Source organism: Carcharodon carcharias, chromosome 9 (assembly GCF_017639515.1).
Source record: "Carcharodon carcharias isolate sCarCar2 chromosome 9, sCarCar2.pri, whole genome shotgun sequence".
Taxonomy (NCBI): Eukaryota; Metazoa; Chordata; class Chondrichthyes; order Lamniformes; family Lamnidae; genus Carcharodon; species Carcharodon carcharias.
The window spans coordinates 4,330,037-4,348,739 of record NC_054475.1 but is presented as its reverse complement, the minus strand read 5'-3'; the positions used below and the strand labels follow the sequence as shown (position 1 = coordinate 4,348,739).

Below are 18,703 nucleotides of genomic sequence, written 5' to 3'. Positions count from 1 at the left end.
CCATCTTAATGGGATGTCCGTTAACTGAAATGTTTACTTGGATTGGCTCGGTTCTACCTTCTGTGAGGCTATATAATGAATGGATGTCTGATTCTATTTCTTCGGGCTCCTCCATGAGGCATATTTCACGATTTTCCTTCTGCCTTTATAGTGCTGTTTTAGCCTTTCTCTGCAGTGCCACATTATGGGGCCAGAGCGCTGGCAGAAAAAGCATCTCGACTTGTTTGAGTTGGTTTTCGCTCACTGGAGTCTGGTCTGGATGTATTTCTCTCATCCATGTTATGGGTTTTCATTGCACTGCCATTGCTTTTCAATAGTCTGGAGCTAGAGAGTATTTCCCGCCCTTCTATGGAATCTGATGTTTTCACGCCTTTCGTTGCCGGATTATCCTGCTTGACTACATGGACGACGCCATCTTGTGTATCTCTATAACTTTGGAATTTCTAACAGCACTCTCCATCACGGTAGCTCATTCTAATGCCTTATTGAAGTCAAGAGTAGGTTCGGCTAGCAAACGCCTTTGGATAACATCATTTCCAATCCAGCATATCAGCCCATCTCAACATATCACTAATGGACATTCCAAATTCACACTGCTCAGCTAATGCCATTGAAATGGCCACATAGTCAGCTTATTCCTTCAGTTGAACTTGAAGCGCTGCAGAGTAACTGAGGACTTTGATTTCAGGTGGCTCTGTCCAATTTATATTAACTCATCAAAAGTCTTCGAGTCTGGGGCGCAAGATGACGTAAGGTTGCAGATCAGCCGATACCTTTTGCTCCCTCATGAGGATAAAAGAATCGCTCTCTTCTTCGCCTCCCCCGTGATGTGGTTAGTGGTAAAAAAGATCGCTAGGCATTTGACATACTGAGACCAGTCATCTGAAATGGGATTGAATGGATCGACATGTCTGACCTGCAGCATTGTGACTGACTGCAAGGGGACTGCACTTCTGATTGGCTTTCCAGGTAATGTGAATTTAGGTGTTTGGCTTACCGCGGAGTCGCCCTCTCTCTGTGATCTCTTATAATTTTGTGTCCATGGCCATTTTTCTTGTATTTACCCTTCTAAATTTATTGCTGCTTTAAGAGCAGTCACTGTTTTTTATAAACTCTGTCTCTGCAGCTGTCGGCTTGTCACTGCTGTGTTGCACTTTCTTTGTGAGATTTGGCAGGACCCCATTCATCTCTTGTCCTTGTTCTCCTTGGTGGGGGAGGTTGTCAATTTGGAAGATGCTGTTGAAAAGGCCTTGGTGAGTTGCCTCAGTGCATCTTGTAGATAGTATGCAACATAGCCACAGTGCGCAGATGTTGGAGATAGTGTCTTCCATGGTGTTTGGCTCATCTGGTTAGCACATTAATGGCTTCCCAAAATTTGTATCAATTCATTACTATCCTTAAATAAGAACTATGGTGATAAAAGGCAACATACACATAACATTGTAGCAGCAACATTCACAGCCAATCTGTGTATTTCTGACCCTTACATATCAGAAAAGAAAATCTGAAAGCACATGTGATCTCATTACATGAATCACCAAAATTTAAGCAACAATTTATTACAGATTGCAACGTCCTTTTTGTCCTAATGCTGTCAACATGCTATGAATTTTGGGACAAATGCCCATTCAATGGGTGCTTCACAGAGCAGTCAACTGACCATATACAAAAATAAGCTCAATGTCATCCAGACACAAATTCATTGCTTATCAGTCTCTGAGGCTATATGTTCAAATTGCAACACCCAAGTAATTTGATGGAGCATTTATCATCAGTTTGTAAATAAAAGTTTAATATCTTTATCAGTTATAATTGTATTAATAAAAGTCATTGCTATTTAATAATGCGTCAAATTGTAATTTTCGGGTTTGAGGTCACTTAATTTGGCAGCAATATCTGCTTTTCCAACAAGGTCATCAAGTTTAATATCTACCAATTATGGAAAAACTCTTAACTGCCTAATCTGTTATCCACATCGAAAGACAATGGAAAGGATTGATACGGACCACTATAAAAGCAGCAACAACTAGAACCCATTTGCAGGAGCATCTGATATTTCCCTTTTGGAGTCATTTCACTACACCAAGGGACAAAGATGAAGTGGTTGCTCATTGCACTTGCTTGCATTCAGCTCTCTGAATGTCTAATCAGGTAAGAACCTATGATCGGAGTCTTGGTTCTGAAGTTAGATATAATATGACTGTTTCCTCACAGATGGAAGATGATAATGCCATCAAAATGTTTTGAGTTTGCCTTGAACATTTCAATTCTGAATCTCTCTTCTGCCACGAGGAACATAGGAACAGGAATAGGCCATTGAACCCCTCCAGCTTGTTCTGTCAGCCAGTGAGATCATGGATCATCCTATGACCTAACTCCATACTTTGACCCATATCCTTTAATACTTTTGGATAACAAAACTCTATCAATCTCAGGTTTAAAATTTACAATTGACCTAGCACCAATTGCCACTTGTGGAAAAGAGTTCCAAATTTCTACCGCCCTTTGTGTGTAGAAGTGGTTCTTAATTTCACTCCTGACAGGTTTGGCTCTAATCTTTAGATTAGCCCCTTAGTCCTTGACTTCCCAAACAGCAGAAATAGTTTCTCTCTATCGAACCCGTCTGTTCCCCTTAATATCTTGAAAACTTTGATCAAATTGCCTCTTAATCTTTTAAATTTTAGGGAATACAACATTGGTTTGTGTAATGTCCCCTTAACTCTTGGAATGCAGGTATCATTCTGGTAAATCTATGCTGCACTCCCTCCAAGGCTAATATATCCTTCCATAGGTGTGGTGCCTATAGTACTCCAGGTGTGGCCTAACCAGGGATTTGTATAACTGAAGCATGATTTCTACCTCCATGTATTCTAGTCCTCTAGATATAAAGGTCAGCATGACATTAGCCTTTCTGATTATTTTCTGTACCTGTTCATGACAAGTTCATTATATTAACAATACCTGTGTGCTTAATGGGCTGATTTGCCTTTGTGCCCAATCTTCCCATCAATTTCCTGGTTACATAGTTATAAAATGACTATGAAAGATCAGAAAATTGGATGAGCAGGCTTCCATTAGCTTCTCCCTTAGTCCCTCATGCCTGGGGTGTTGCAGCCAACTGCATTTTGTGTACTAGATAGCATACACACTTTTCATATTGTAGCCTCACTAAGCCCCAGGACACATGAGAATTACTTAGAATACCTATTATATTTGAGAAGATGCAAGTGGGCTTTTGCCATCAAAGTCCATTTTGAGTAGGTGGAAGGAACGTTCCCTGTGTAATTGGGCTCTTAAAGATGAATAGGATTGATTTTCTTTCTGCAACATTATTGTTTTTGCATTTCTAATAGATTGGCCAACATTGATGAAATTTGTCATGGGTATGGAATATTTTTGTGTGGGGAACTATTTTGATGTAATTATTATGAGAAGTTTGTTTACCAATATCCACAAGAAAAAGCCTGAATATAGCAGACATTAAGTGAAGTGTCTATAGAACTTTAGCTGAACATGAATTGGAGAGAATGTGGGGATTCAGTGATAAATACTACATTCTGAAAAGGAAAGAAAAATCCCTTCCCAGTGCTCCACAAACAATCAGCATGCATCTCAATCCATGAAGCTGTTATTTAAACGGAAAGTGTCAGATACTGATAATCCCATCTTGGAAATAGTTGTGCTCATTATGGCCTAATCCTGCTCCTAATCTGTATGTTCTTTTGTGTGTATCCCTTCTTACATTAATCTCTGTTTTGTGTGTATGTTACTTTTGTTTTTGAAACTGAACATAGCCTAAGTGCATGACACTGTAAGGTGTCGAGAAAAATGTAGAAGGACATATTTGCCCAAGTGTTGACCCTCTTTCACTCCTGTCCTTGCAGAGTGAAACTATTTAAGGGTAAATCTGTCCGCAATATCTTGGCGGAACGTGGTTTACTCGAAGATTTCCTGAAGAAACACCCATACAATCCCCTTTCCAAATTCCGTGGACCATCCCAGCAGGACTCATCAGGTTCAACAGAGCCACTAGTGAACTACCTGGATGTAAGTAATCTGTAGTGTTTTTAAGGAAGAGCAGCAAATAGAATAGAAATGGTCATCCTGATTGATTTGACGGCATTCTGCCCTTCATTAACCCTGCCACCGGTATCTGAAATCTAAAAGTACAGCAAATAATGGTGGCAATCATTTTGCAATAGATATATTTTAGCACAGCGCTAAGAGAGTGTATGATTGAAACTGAAAATAGCCCCTTGCCATTCCTACGTATTTTACTAAATGCTGATTTGCTCCCATTCCTCATTACGTAAACCAGTGGAATATTTGCCAAAAGTAGCCCTGTCGCCTTTAGAGATCTTTGTTAAGCATTTGGAAATCTAATTTGGTTTCAATAAACTGCAGGGGCAGTAAAATTGTAAAATGGATGCAAAATTCGTTCCCATTGTGGTTAGGTTAAACGCACTTCCTAAACTAAGCTTTTAGAAAACTCAATGCTTAAACACGTCGGATCTGTAACACATCTCTACTGTACTTTGTCTGAGATCCAGATCCATTTCTAATTTCACATCTTCCTTTTAATTTCCTGACAGCTGTCTTACTACGGAACAATCAGCATCGGGACGCCACCTCAGAGTTTCATTGTCGTCTTTGATACTGGCTCTTCAAACCTTTGGGTCCCATCGGGTTACTGCTCTAGTCCAGCATGCCGTAAGTAAATCTAGACCATAGAAGGAATTCTCATAATGGCACATTTTGGTACACAGAACTTTGGAGGTGATGCAGTTAGTTCTTTTCAACTCCAATTTGCTTCATTATGATTTTATAATGCAATTGTTAAGCACTGAATTCCCACTTAGATTCGCTGTTGTGTAATTCACATAATTGGTTGCTTCAATTTCTTTAACCTTTGGATGATCAGGAGTAGTTTGTATCCAAAAGAAGGTGGGAGCTGGGTTGATTCAGGATCCAACTTTGTATGTTATAGCTTAGATCTCCAGGTCAGTAATCTAAAGCAGGACGTCCTGTGCCTCTTATTTTCTAAGCACATGGTGTTCATGACCTACTACTCGCTGAGTCATCAATGTTACAACCAACCAATGAAGTATTAGAAGGATGTAAATAATTTCCACAGATCATCAAGTTTTTATTTCCAAATGAATGAAACTGGGTAAACAAAAAGGTTGCTATACGATAACTACCTCCTGAATTGACCTGGAGCTGGCAGACCTAAGTTATACTGTCTGCCCAGTATTAGTGTTGAAGCAGGGAGGGGGGAATGGGTTCTTATGGTAATCCTGTAGTTTTTTAGTCGCCATTACTAATACTCACTTTTTGTTCCATTTTTGTTTGTAATTAATTAAATTTAAATTGCCCAGTTGTTGTGGTGGGATTTGATCACATCTCCACAACATTCGTCCAGGCCAAATTGTTGTTGTATTGAAATGAACACTGTAATCTAATGAAACTAACTGGATAAGATGTGCTTTTCTTGTAGGTGATCATCGCAAGTTTAATCCACAAGCGTCCTCAACATTTCGCCTTTCAAACAAGTACCTTTCTATCCAATATGGTACAGGCAGCATGACTGGTGTACTGGGATATGACACTGTCAGAGTAAGTCAAACTAGCTGATTTCCCATGTCTGAGGGGCCCATAGAGAAGTCAGTGTTGCAGATTGTCATAGAGTTATAGAGGTCTACAGCATAGAAAAAGGTCCTTCGGCCCATCGAATCTGCACCAATGAAACAAGTACTAACTATGCTAATCCCATTTTACAGCACAAGGCCCATAGCCTTGTATGCTATGTCATCACAAGTGCACATCCAAATACTTCCTAAATGTCATGAGAGTTTCTGCCTCTACCACCCCTTCAGACAGAGAGTTCCAGGTTCCTACCACTCTCTGGGTGAATGAATTTGCCTAAATCTCCTGCCCCTTACCTTAAATCTATGACCACTGGTATTGATCCCTCCACCAAGGGGAAAAGTTCCTTTCTGTCTACCCTATATATGCCCCTCATAAGTTTTGTACACCTCAATCGTGTCCCCCCTCAATCTCCTCTGCTCCAGGGAAATTAACCCCAGTCTATCTAATCTCTCCTCATGACTAAAACTCTCTAGCTCAGGCAAAGTTCTGGAAAATCTCCTCTGCACTTTCTCTAGCGCAATCACATCCTTCCTGTGGCCTAACCAGTGTTTTATACAGTTCCAGCATAAACTCCCTGCCCTTATATTCTATGCCTTGACCAATAAAGGCAAGTATCCCATATGCCTTCTTATCCACCTCATCTGCCTGTCGCACTCCCTTAAGGGACCAGTGGGCATGCACACCAAGTACTTCCCAGGGTCCTACCACTCATCATGTATTCCCGTGCTTTGTTTGTCCTGTCCAATTGCTTCACCTCACACTTATCCAGGTTAAATTCCATTTGCCACTGATCAGCCCTACTGACCAGCCTGGCTATATTGTCCTGTAACCTAAGGCTATCCTCCTCACTATTTACCACCCCACCAATTTCCATGTCATCCGTGAACATACTGATCAACCCTCCTACATTCAAGTCTAAATCGTTTATATATACCACAAACAGCAAGGGACCCAACACCGCTCCCTGTGGAACCTCACTAGACACAGGCTCCCAGTCACAAAAACACCCCTTGACCATCACCCTCTGCTTCCTGCCACTCCGTCATTTCTGGATCCAATTTGCCAAGTTGCCTTGGATCCTAAGGGCTCTTATCTTCGTTATCAGTCTCCCAAGCGGGACCTTATCAAAAGCCTTGCTGAAGTCCAAGTAGACTACGTCAAATGCATTGCCCTCATCTACACACCTGGTCACCTCTTCGAAAAATTCAATCAAATTGGTCAGACATGACCTCCCCTTAACAAAACCGTGCTGACTGTCCTTGATTAATCCCTGCCTCTCCAACTGGAGATCAATTCTGTCCCTCAGAATTGCTTTCAATAGCTTCCCCACCACTGAGGTTAGACTAACAGGACTGTAGTTCCCTGGTTTATCCCTTCCTACCTTCTTGAATAACAGTACCACATTGTGTTCTATTATTAATTCTTTCACGGGGTGTGGCTGTTGTTGGCTGGGCCAGCATTTATTGCTCATCCCTAATTGCCCTTGAGAGTCTCACCAAGGATCTTCAAACCTCAAGAACAACTTCCGTCCCTTTGTATTTCATCATGCTTGTGTTAAAGGCTCACAATCCATCAGCTTTACTGATTCTTTTTTGTATCTGCCAACTGGCTTTTAACAATTTGTAATGTTGGGCTCCCGAGTCACTCTCCTCTACCATTCCTAATTTCTCACCATTTGGAAAATACTCTTTTACCTTCTGTCCAAAGTGAATGGCCTCACACGTACACACATTGAACTCAGCATGCCCATTCACTTATTCTGGTTATGTTCCCTTGCGACAATGTGCTGCCATCTGCACTGCTTGCTTTCCCTCCTAGCTCCATGTAACCTGCAGTCTAATACAACTCGCAATTCCTTCATCTATCTATGGTGAAAGGATGAGGCTCCAGATCAGATTCCCGGAGAACACCACTTGTCACATTCCACCAGTCTGCGTACATATCCTGTATCTCCTCTCTCTGCATCCTACTTCCCAACCAATTTCAAGCTAAAGTTAAAAGTCCACCTCAAAAGTACGCCCTTGCTTTCCCTAATCTTCTCTTTTCTGGAACCTCATCCAATGCCTTTTGGATGTCCTGATGTACAACGTCCATAGACCATACCTAATCTACCTTAAGGGTTAGCCCCTCAAAAGGTTCAACTTGTTTATACAGACATGACTTATCTTTAATAAAGTCACAATGGCTCTCTCTGATCAGCTGATACTTGTTTAAGCGTTAGGTCACTCTCGCCTTAGTTACAGATAGACGTAGTAACTGAGTGCATTTCAGAAATAATTCATTGGCTGTAAAACATTCTGGGATATCTGAACAATATCTGAAGGTTCTACATAAGTAGCAGTTTCTTCTTTCTTTAATTTACAATCACTTTCTGGTCCACCTTTTTTTGGCAAAACATCCCCAAGATACTTTGAGGCCAGTGTAACAGCATCTATCTAGAATTGGCCCACTATGAGTGCACACCTGGCCCAAACAGTCAGAAACTCTGATGCCCAGCTGGTATTTTGGGAAAGGTTATCCAAGGTTCCCCTGACAGTCCTTCCATTTGTTGTGGAAGAAAAGCCACTTGAAGTACGGAGATGGTTAAAGTCAGAAAATCTTTATTTTGAGCAGGGAAGGGAAAGAGCCAAGCTATAGAATCTCTCAGAGAGCAGTTACAATAACACACATTTATACACGATACAGCTTCAGCTGGCTACATGGCCGAGTATATTTTGACTGCTCATGGACTTCAATGTGTCCCTGCAAAGCACATCACATCATATTCTCATAGTCAAGCAAGCTCATGGGAAAGTACGAAATGGAAAAAAATACAAAGCTTATCGGCTACAGTAACTTCACCTCTAACAAAACACATCCAGAAAAACAGGCCAAGTGTGTAAGCAAAAGATTATGGAAAAATACAGCAAAAGAAACAGCTTTCATAAGTATAAATCAAAGTAATCTTTTATCCCTTTATTTCCCAAATCACATATCTTCCTCAGCCTCTGGAAGAAGAAGTGGTGTTCCAGAAAATGTTTAAAACATGATGTGTTTCTTCAATGGCTTGGACTGCTGGGGACCACATCTGCCCATTTGGAGACTGCAGTGCCTCACCTCACTAGATGTGTTGGTGTCCAATGATGCACCAGAGCCTGATTAACACATTGGAGTGGGAACTTCTAGTGTAGGGAGTCTGTATCCTTGACTTCATACTCCCGAAGGCATTCACCTAGCAACGGGCAGGAGGGGGTTCAACACCTTGCAAGGGCAATTTGGAATAGCAGAGACCAAGAAACTGGCACAACCCCAATGTGTTCATTACTACCAGGCCTATGTTACTTGACTTCTGACAGGATGACCTACTGTAAAATATTTAAACAGTTTTCTTTTCAATTAGGTATCCAACATTGATATCACCCACCAAGAATTTGGTTTAAGCATCACTGAGCCTGGCAGCTTTCTTTATTATGCTGAATTTGATGGAATTCTGGGATTGGGATATGCAGATTATGCCGTTGCAGGTGCCACAACTGTTTTCGAAAACATGATGTCTGAGCATCTGGTGGAGCAATTTATGTTTGCTTTTTATCTGACCAGGTGAAGTATAATGTTCACGACCCCCAAATTAATCTCTTCATAACAAGCACCCAACAAAATCTACACAAACATTGCCTTTGCTTTCCATTTTCTCTTTATCAACACCATTAATGTTATCAGCTGGATTTTTCTCTGGCATAATTCTGTAGGTGACACAGTGTTGGGAAATTAAGCAAGATAAGGATTGGAGGCCCGTAGTCAGATCACCATCCCCATCTGCACCAGAGCAAAGTGTCTTCCAGCTCCCCCTGCCCCATCTGACATGGGGTCTTAGTCACTTGACTGTTGACCACTCAATGCATTTAAATGATGGTAGGGGACAGGGTGAGGGAAACCAGCCAATTTCCCTCTGTTCTGCTTTAGGTATGGCCAACCTCAACCTGGAATCCAGGATATGGCAGCAATACATCATGCAGCAGAAGTAGAAAGCAACTAATAACTCTGTTAGGAGTGCAAAGGCTAGCAGTGGTCATCTCTACATCCCTTTAGGCTCTTCGCTTTTCCTGGAGGTCCCACAGCCCATGAAAAGCCTCTCTTCCATAAAAAAATTATTTTATGCCTTTGAATTTCTTTACCCCTTTAAGAATCCTCTTCTGTTCTGTTCCAGATTTCCCACCTGCCTTGCACCAGCAGTCATTCTGGGAGTCCATCCCGCCAACTTAGGCAGTGAAACCGCCCTAGCATTGATTCCAGCCCTGTAGACTTCAATGAAGAGAATCGTAGAATTAGGCAACACAGAAAGAGACCAATCGGCCCATTGCGCTTGTGCCAGCTCTTTCAGGGAACTATCCAATTAGCCCCACTCCTTTGCCGTTTCCCCATTACCAGTATTTTTTTCCCTTTTCAAGTATGAGTCCAATTCCCTTTTGCAAGTTACGATTGAATCTCTTTCCTTCTGTTCAGGCAGTTCATTCACAATCACAACAAACCAAACCTGACTAGATCACAATGTAAATATTTAAAACCATGGGGATTTACATTCTTCTGTTGTAGGATTTAGCTACATCCTACTGTATAGTTTTTATATTCTCTAGGATTTACAGCGCGCTTTCCTGCATTTTCACAGCTACTCTCAAACACATTTTTGACAAAAGGCCATTATGATATGATCTTCAAAAGGTGACAGAAATTGTGAACCTGCACACTTCCAGATTTAATTTCTTTTCACTTTTGATTTACAGACAGGATGGTGAGTCAGGAAGTGAAGTTGTATTTGGTGGATTTGATCCAAACCATTACACAGGTAACATTAACTGGGTTCCTGTCACTGTGGAAGGATACTGGCAAATCCTTGTGGACAGGTCAGTAAATGAAGATTAAAAATGCTTATGTTCTAGAACAGAATTAAACTGCAAAGATGTTCTTTGTGCTGAGATCATTCATAATGATAAACAGATTAAGTGTTGCACAGCATTTACTGGGCAGTTTAACATGATAGCATGTTAAAGAAAAATATTAGGCATTAGATTGGAAATGAATAATTCAGAGTTATTCAAATTCAGATCAAGAAAAGATCATTTAACCTTCAACTGTGCTCCATTGTGCTCTCATGGACTTCCATCCCATACCTCCTGATGATTCTCTTCATCTTCCAAATCTACCAGATTAGAAGATCACACAGCATGATCAATATCTCTATAACCCTCAACCCCTACTCAACTGACATTGATCCAGCTCGTTATAATGACACCGTCCCCTATTCATGTTGGAGTTGATGAAATGCAAGCCAATGGCAACTGATTTGGTGGAGCACTTTTCACTTATTGGAACAACCAAAGGCACAATGAAGATTGAAAAGTGGATGGAGCAGGTATTTAGGGAGTGATTAGAGGGAGGTAACTAAAAGCACAGTTAACAAATTTACTTTTAAGGATGAAGAAAGTTTTGAAATAGAATTTTCAACAAAAAAAAGCTATCATGACTCTGGCACCATCAGCAAGCATAAGATGCACAGTAAATGGGAGATAAAGCGGACAGTGCATGCTGTTAGTGTTGGAGGAGATCACAATGATACAGTTAGGCAAGGCGGTGGAGGTACTTGAGCATCAAGAGGGAAACTTTGAAGCCAATACACTGGATGACTTAGAGTCAAATGCAAACCAGAAAAGTGAGAATCAAAATACACAAACCTGGCAAAAGATTGCAAGACAAATAATATTTTAGAGTTGAGAGAATAATAAAAGTAGTGCAGCCGTATTAATAGATTCAAAAGCTCAATCAAAGTGTTATATTGTATATTTACTGAAAGTATAATGGCCAAATTCAATTTGGAAACCTTCTTGATATACGATGCATACATTCACATACATTAATCTCCATAAACAGTTGGCATTTAGATTTCTGAAAATGGTCACGTAATCATGAATGTCCTTTTCCTCCCTAGTGTGAAGGTCAACGGCCAGGTAGTGGCTTGTGAAAGCGGTTGTCAGGCCATTGTCGATACTGGCACCTCTCTGATTATTGGCCCTGTCTCACCGATCCAGAGAATTCAGCACGAGATTGGTGCAGAAGCACAACTTTATTCTGTGGTAACCTGCATTGTATTTTATCACAAGAAGGAGATGATTTCATCTTAAATCTTAAACGACACAAGGTCTTAAATACATTGTGCAGTTTTGGTCTCCTTATTTTAGGAAAGATGTAAATGCGTTGGAGGCGGTTCAGAGTAGGTTTACTAGATTAATACCTATAATGAGCAGGTTGTCTTATGAGGAAAGATTGGACAGACTGGGCTTGTTTCCATTGGAGTTTAGAAGAATGAGGGGTGACTTGATTGAAGTATACAAGACCCTGAATGGTCTTGACAAGGTGGATGTGGAAAGAGTGTTCCCTCTTGTGAGTGAGCCCAGAACTAGGGGTCATTGTTTTAAAATTGGGGGAATTGGAGAAAAAAAATTTCTCTCAGAGGTTTTTGCAACTTTGGAACTCTCTGCCTCAGAAGATGGTGGAGGCGGGGTCATTGAATATTTTAAAGGCAGGGATAGATAGATAGATAGATTCTTGTTAGGCAAGGGAATCAAAGGTTATCAGGAGTAGATGGGAATGTGGAATTCGAAACACAAGCAGATCAGTCATGATCTTATTGAATGGTGGAGCAGGCTCAAGGGATGAATGGCCTAGTCCTGCTCCCATTTCTTATGTTCCCTAAATTAAAAGAGGCTCAGATGCATTCATTACAATAGTTTACACTTATGCTAAAATTAAGGAAAGGCTCAGAGCAAACTGATAGTCAAGAATTCATTTTAAACATAAATGAGACCTGTGGTCCCAGATAATACCACTGTTAACCTCTTGTTTCTCTGTTCTACAGCTTGGTGTGAACTGTCGTAACCTGCCCACCATGCCCTATGTGACTTTCACCATCAATGGAATTGACTACCAGCTTTCTCCTGACCAATATGTTCTCCAGGTATGCTTTAACCCTTAGGCTGCCAGAATCTCCACACCATTGTTCATCATCTCAGGGTGTCTGATATTTGTAAAGGTTTCAGTGCAATGGCTGTACCTCATTGATATTTATATTTACATGGAACTTTTATTCATTATTTCTTCCACTCCACTTTCTTTCATCAACTTTAGTTGAAGTACAACTGCACAATTAGCTGAATGACTTCCCTTTGTTCTGTGAGACTCTGTTCCTTTAAGTACAGTTCTGTGGGTACCTGCTGACCCGAGTACATGCTCAAATGGTTCTTGCTTAAACTGTGAGTCAGGACCGCACGTTTTGTTGAGTTATTCAACAGTGTACCACACTTTAGGCCAACTCTGTCTTTACCCGTTTGCACACATTCCAGCGCAGTAATCAGGAGTGGGGGCTCAGGCTGATTGGTCGTCCACTCATAACATGTGGCAGTTCCGGCTGAATCATTTTCCCCAAATCACTAGCACACATGCCCTGAGAATGAAAGTCTCTGCCCGTTCTTCTTCAAATAGGGTTCTCACCCACATCACTCCTTGAGACAGCACCATCAACAAAAAGGTGAACTGTTAATTCATCCAATTGCCAAACATGCATTCTAATTGCATGAAAGTTTCTGCTGTATTTGCCATTTGGCATTTTAGCTTCAAAGTAATTCATTGTGCAAAGTTCTTTTTGCTTTCTAAGAAATGTCAGGTTGTTCTCGTCATCATGAAGTTTGGGGCAAATGCTTCTTCTCCTGCCTGTTAATGTAGTATGTTTGTATGTAATATAGTTTGTCATAAAAGCAAGTGCATTCTTATAAGCAAACAAATGTGGGGAAATCTATTGATTTGTTCTTCATTGCTTTACTTGCAGAACAATTACAATGGCTACAAATATTGTGAAAGCGGATTTAGCACGTTGGCTCTTTCTGATTCTGAAGACCTCTGGATTCTTGGAGATGTCTTCATTGGAGTCTACTATTCCATTTTTGATCGAGGAAATAACCGAATGGGCTTTGCCCAGGCTGTCTAATTTGTTCATTCATGGCTTTGTTTAAATTGCTTCCTCGACCTCTCCCTGATTCACATTTACAAATCTTCCCGACATTCCTCACAATTCCCAAACGCAACCGGCATCATGGTGGTACCAATGATTTCAAACAATGTTAATAATTTACACAGATGAAGAAGGTATTTGATTTTAAACCAAGCAACATGCGGGCTGCCTGTTTGGCTCTTAATCTATTTAGTATTGTACTTTGCAAAATATTATTGGAAAAAATTAATGGACAATATTAAGATATAAATATTAAAGTATCAAAAATCCATTAAAAGCTCTCATCTCTTACTTTGCTATGAGCACTGGAGGTGACTGAGATACACTCCAGTTTGTGCTCACACTACACAAAGATATCCGTGTGACTGATCTATGATAAATTCCCCAGACACTAGGGGTCAACTGAATACAGCTTTCAGCCAAATTGTATTTACATCTTTGGCTTTAGAGGAATAACTATTAATCTAATGTGCAGATTTTGAAATGGGTTTTGGCATCTGTAGCAACTTTGTTTAGGGTCAGAGTTCTCTGTTTGTTTTCTCCCATTTCTGTGTTTAAGATCGTGTTGCAGCTTTTTACCTTTGAACCTGATCCTAAGATGGCAGCTGCAGGTCAAGGCAAACCCAACAGTGCAGCGCTCAATAAACCCCTAACACAAAAAACAAAATACTACAGATGATGCAAATCCAACATAGAAAAACAGAAAATGCTCAGTAGGTCAGGAAGCAGCTGAGGGGAACGAAAGTTAGGGTTAATGTTTCAGGTCTATAACTGTTCATCCAAAGGGTATGTAACATCCTGGCCTGAAACACTAACTACATTCACAAAATTCTCATGCATCACTCAATCTATTCAATCGATTTTAGTTCATCCATCCAGCAAAGTCCTACATTTCCCCATTGCACCATCAAATGAGTATTTCATTAATTCAAGTCTTTTTGCCTCCATCATTGTGTCTGTTCATGACTCCAAGCGTGAAGAAGAATTTACTGATAACATCCCTAAATCTACCTTGTACTAGTTTGAGCATGTGTCCCTTCTCCTATTTCCATAGTTTACTTTAAGGTATTCCAGATAAGCTTCATTTCTCTGAAATCCTCTTCCCCCAAGTTGAGAAGTCCAAGGGGTAAATGTTGGTCCTTAACTCTTGGGCACTAACCTCCCAGAGCAGATTGTCCTCCAGTTCTAGGGCTCACCAACTTTTCAAACCAATGAAATCTACAGTAGAAGAGCAAAAATATCGGGAGAGCATCCTGAAGAAGGAATATTAATGCATGGTGGAAGTCATTTTAATTTTTAATCATCAGGCATCTCACCAAATTTCTTTTAAATTTTATAAGGTAAGATCCATAATGGGCTGTAGATTTGTTATATAAGGCTCTTTTATTTTCTTGGCCCAATATCCATATGACTCCTTCATACAGAGCTTGGTGCCTCTCCCTGATGGAATCTAAGTTCTAGCCCACACATCCCACAGCTTCCTGTTCCTTCAGAGACAAGTTAGACATTAGTTTAAAATCCTTACTGCACAGACAAAATCCTGCCCTACCGATCTCTCACGTGAGTTATTTCCAACCTGTTAATTTCACATTTCTCAGCCAGCCACCAAGTTATCCATTATTATCATGTTTCCCACTTGGCCGCAATTCTAACCACCCAATGCTGCTTCAAATGGGAATGTGACATTTAAACTGGTGGATGCATTCTCATGGATGCAACAACCACTTGATCAGAGTACTTGCTCCACTGGTTAAAACTTAAGCATTTAGTCAAAGCTAATTGTAGCAACGTGAATCAACTGCACCGAATTGAACTTCACTTCTGGGCTGTGACCATCCTGTCTGTAAAACAAAAGATAATAAAATAAAGCACATAGACAAAGAAACAATATCATCAACATTGACATATTTCTGCTTTAGAGGTTTAGCACTTGGTGATGTGATTGTCTGCTGGATATTGTATCGAACAGACCATTTTTCTAAATTGAAAACTTGAAGGTATTAATTGCAATATTACCATAAATACTCCAGGAAACTCCTACCATCCAATTGGATGCTATCTGTAGCAACTGATCGATCATGTTTTTAAATGAATTAAACATGATATGATCTGGGCTCTGGTGGATTCTATTTGGTTTCAATTCTAAACTGGGCAGTCTGATTGCTCAGCAGGAGAGCACTACCATTGGTATATGTGTGTGTGTGTGTGTGTGTGTGTGTGTGTGTGTGTGTGTGTGTGTGTGTGTGTGTGTGCGTGTGTGTGTGTGCGTGTGGGTGTGTGTGTGTGTGTGTATGTGTGTGTGTATGTGTGCGTGTGTGTGTGTATGTGAGTGTGTATATGTTTGTGTGTGAGTGTATGTATGGTTGTGTATGTATGTTTGTGTGTGCGCATGCATGCATTTTTATGGTCATCTTCACTTAGGAACAGGGTGAAGGGTAATTTGCCTTCATTATAGATTTTTCATTTTGTTCAGTGAATTATTCTTAACATTAATAGCATCCTTCTTTCTGGTTTTCAATCTGTTTTACTGCTCGAAAGTCTGAATCATCCTGCACAGGAGTAAATCCTGTGCATGTCTTGATATGCATCTGGGCCGATTTCTTTTATGCCAATTAAAACTTTTTAGAATTAAGATTTTAAAGAATTCAAAGAATTTTTAGAGAGCAGGCAAATAGAATCCTGCTTTGTACAAACTCCAATGTGAATGGTAACGATTTTCAAACACATATAATTGGTTTGACACTACATTGGATGTACACTTCATCTATCATTAATCAAAGTGATTTGAGGCTACTACCTTCAAGGTGCTTCACTCCAGAGTCAAATGAGGCCTTAGCTACAAGTTTGCACTGTGAAGGCTTTATTGTGCTGTGGGTTGTGTTCGTTACTAATGAATCAGAAGCTCTGGGGTCAAGTCCAACTGCAACAGTTAATAACCAAGGAAGATGCGTTCGTAATTTGACCAAACAGACTGATTATCAGCAAATCCTTTCAATGCATGCCAATGTCAGGCAGTAAGCATGGCAGAGGTTCCTGGTCAGCCATGTCATGGAAAGAATGTTGGCGCCTCTCCCATCACTATCAATAGCTCCAGGTTACAACATGCATGGAAAAGTACATGTTGCTGCAGCAATTCTGCCTCACTGATCTGGAGCACACCATTACAGGTTTCATACTGAAGCTAGTTCTACACTATTGTTAAATTTGCAGTGTGAATCCACCCAAAGATTCACCCATCATCAGAGGGAGACAAACACTACAGTTAAAACCTCCAAGAAATCCATGCTCTGTAAATTTCCTTCCGAACCCAGCGATAACCAAGTGGAATTTTAGAGTTTCATCCAATCTGACAGAGCACATTATCCAGCTGTGGCCAGTCCAGAAATATTATTCTCTTCCAGTTCCAGTTGTACAATTGCCCTTAACAATAAGAAAAACCAAGAGGAGAAGCATATTTAACTGCAGCCTTAAATTTACTGACCACATGGTCATTGGGAACAATAAACTGATGGGTTCCAAAGATTGGATGAGCCAGTGTCAAAGATGATGGTGAAGCTCTGTGGTGGATTCCCAATGCTGATTGTGTTAAAGTATGAAAACTGTCAGCAAAAACAAAAAGACCAAAATATATCAACTGGAAATTTATCAGTGCAACACCTGTTGTTGGGTTCCTATTCCTCAACACCCATCAGAAAATGTAAATCTCCCGATCCCTCAAATCACATGATATGGGAGCAGAGGTCTGCAGCGATTAAATGTAAGAGAGATGGTGGGCAGAGTTTAATTGATGCCAGCAGAGTGGGCATGTCAGCGGGGTGGGGTGGGGAGCTGTGGTGTAGGAAAATCGGGCAGGAGTACTCGCATCATGGAAGTGATGCCGGGTTCCTGCGAGTTCTCCCACTGGAGGGAATGGGGAGACTCCCATCACAGGAAATAAATCCTGGACGATGAATGAGAATAAATGATCACTCTTCTGTTTCTATGTGTAATACTGAATAATAAATTTTATGTTTGAGATGGTTTTGAGATTTTTGACCATTAGCTCTTTGAATTACAGGTGGTTTATCGTCTCTAGCTTGTGCTAACAATGCTGCAGGCGTTGGCAAAAGCTCATCTTGCAACACAAGCTATTGAGGCTGCCCAGAAATAGTGACCCAGTAACCGTCAGCATTGATCAGGCAAGAAGCTGCAAGTCAGTAGGTCTACCAGAAACCATCAGTCATTTCCAACATTGGCCGGAATTTTCCGGCCCGTTGGTGTGGGGCATTATGGCAGGTGGAAAGGGGCAATATGGCAAGAAGGCCAAAAATTGATTTCACGTCGTCATGAAGCCAGTTAGCTGGGTGAACGGTTCTAAGCCAAAGAGCACAAAATCCACAGCTGAAACTACAACAGCTGAACTTCACCCATTGACCTATCTGTGTAAGTTATAGCAGGTTAAAGACCTATGGCATATGGTCTACTAGAACTGTCACTCTCTGCTATTGAATTATTACACCTGAATAACAACTAACCCAGAGAATAATATAAATTACAGGTTGAAGCTGCAATAAAAGTAAGAAAGATGTGAGATGGTACAGCTTAATAGAAAGAATGGAGAGGTCTCTTATTAATTGGAAGGTACAAGTGTAGATGGCGTAGAGGAATAGAGGAACAAAGGGGTCAAAGTGAACCAAGTGTTATCACAGGTTAGCGAGGCCATTGAAAAAGCAAAGCAAGCAATAATCTTTATTTTGATAGGTTAAAGTTGTAATGAGCATTGGTTAAATCACAGTGTCCAGTTCTGGTCACCATTTTACAAAAAGGATACAGAGACACTGGAGAGGGTTGAGAGAAGATTTACAAGGGTGATGCCAGGAATGTGTGGGTATACACATCAGAAAAGGATTGACAGGCTGGGTCTCTTTTCTCTTGAAATATGAAGGCTGAGGGCTGAACTAACTAAAATAATGAAAGGTGTCGATAGAGTAGATACAGGGAGAATGTTACCCCTTGAGGGGATGATCATGACCAGAG

The 18,703-nt window shown here is 40.7% G+C and overlaps 1 protein-coding gene across 1 annotated transcript; it reads left to right on the top strand.

Annotated features, from left to right (window-relative positions):
* Positions 1-1,917: 1,917 nt before the first annotated feature.
* LOC121281945 (pepsin A-like) lies at positions 1,918-13,802 on the top strand. Its single transcript, XM_041195182.1, has 9 exons — positions 1,918-2,151; positions 3,885-4,047; positions 4,593-4,710; positions 5,498-5,616; positions 9,029-9,228; positions 10,410-10,529; positions 11,612-11,756; positions 12,539-12,637; positions 13,505-13,802. The coding sequence occupies exons 1-9, from the start codon at positions 2,096-2,098 to the stop codon at positions 13,661-13,663; spliced, it is 1,179 nt and encodes a 392-aa protein (XP_041051116.1). The 5' UTR covers positions 1,918-2,095; the 3' UTR covers positions 13,664-13,802.
* Positions 13,803-18,703: the final 4,901 nt, after the last annotated feature.

What these genes read in the sequence shown, in the direction of transcription:
- LOC121281945 (XM_041195182.1), top strand. Translation starts at nt 2,096, where the DNA reads ATGAAGTGGTTGCTCATTGCACTTGCTTGCATTCAGCTCTCTGAATGT. An exon ending in CTCTCTGAATGTCTAATCAG is followed by an intron (nt 2,152 to 3,884) that starts GTAAGAACCTAT and finishes CTGTCCTTGCAG; the next exon opens with AGTGAAACTATTTAAGGGTA. An exon ending in CTGCTCTAGTCCAGCATGCC is followed by an intron (nt 4,711 to 5,497) that starts GTAAGTAAATCT and finishes CTTTTCTTGTAG; the next exon opens with GTGATCATCGCAAGTTTAAT.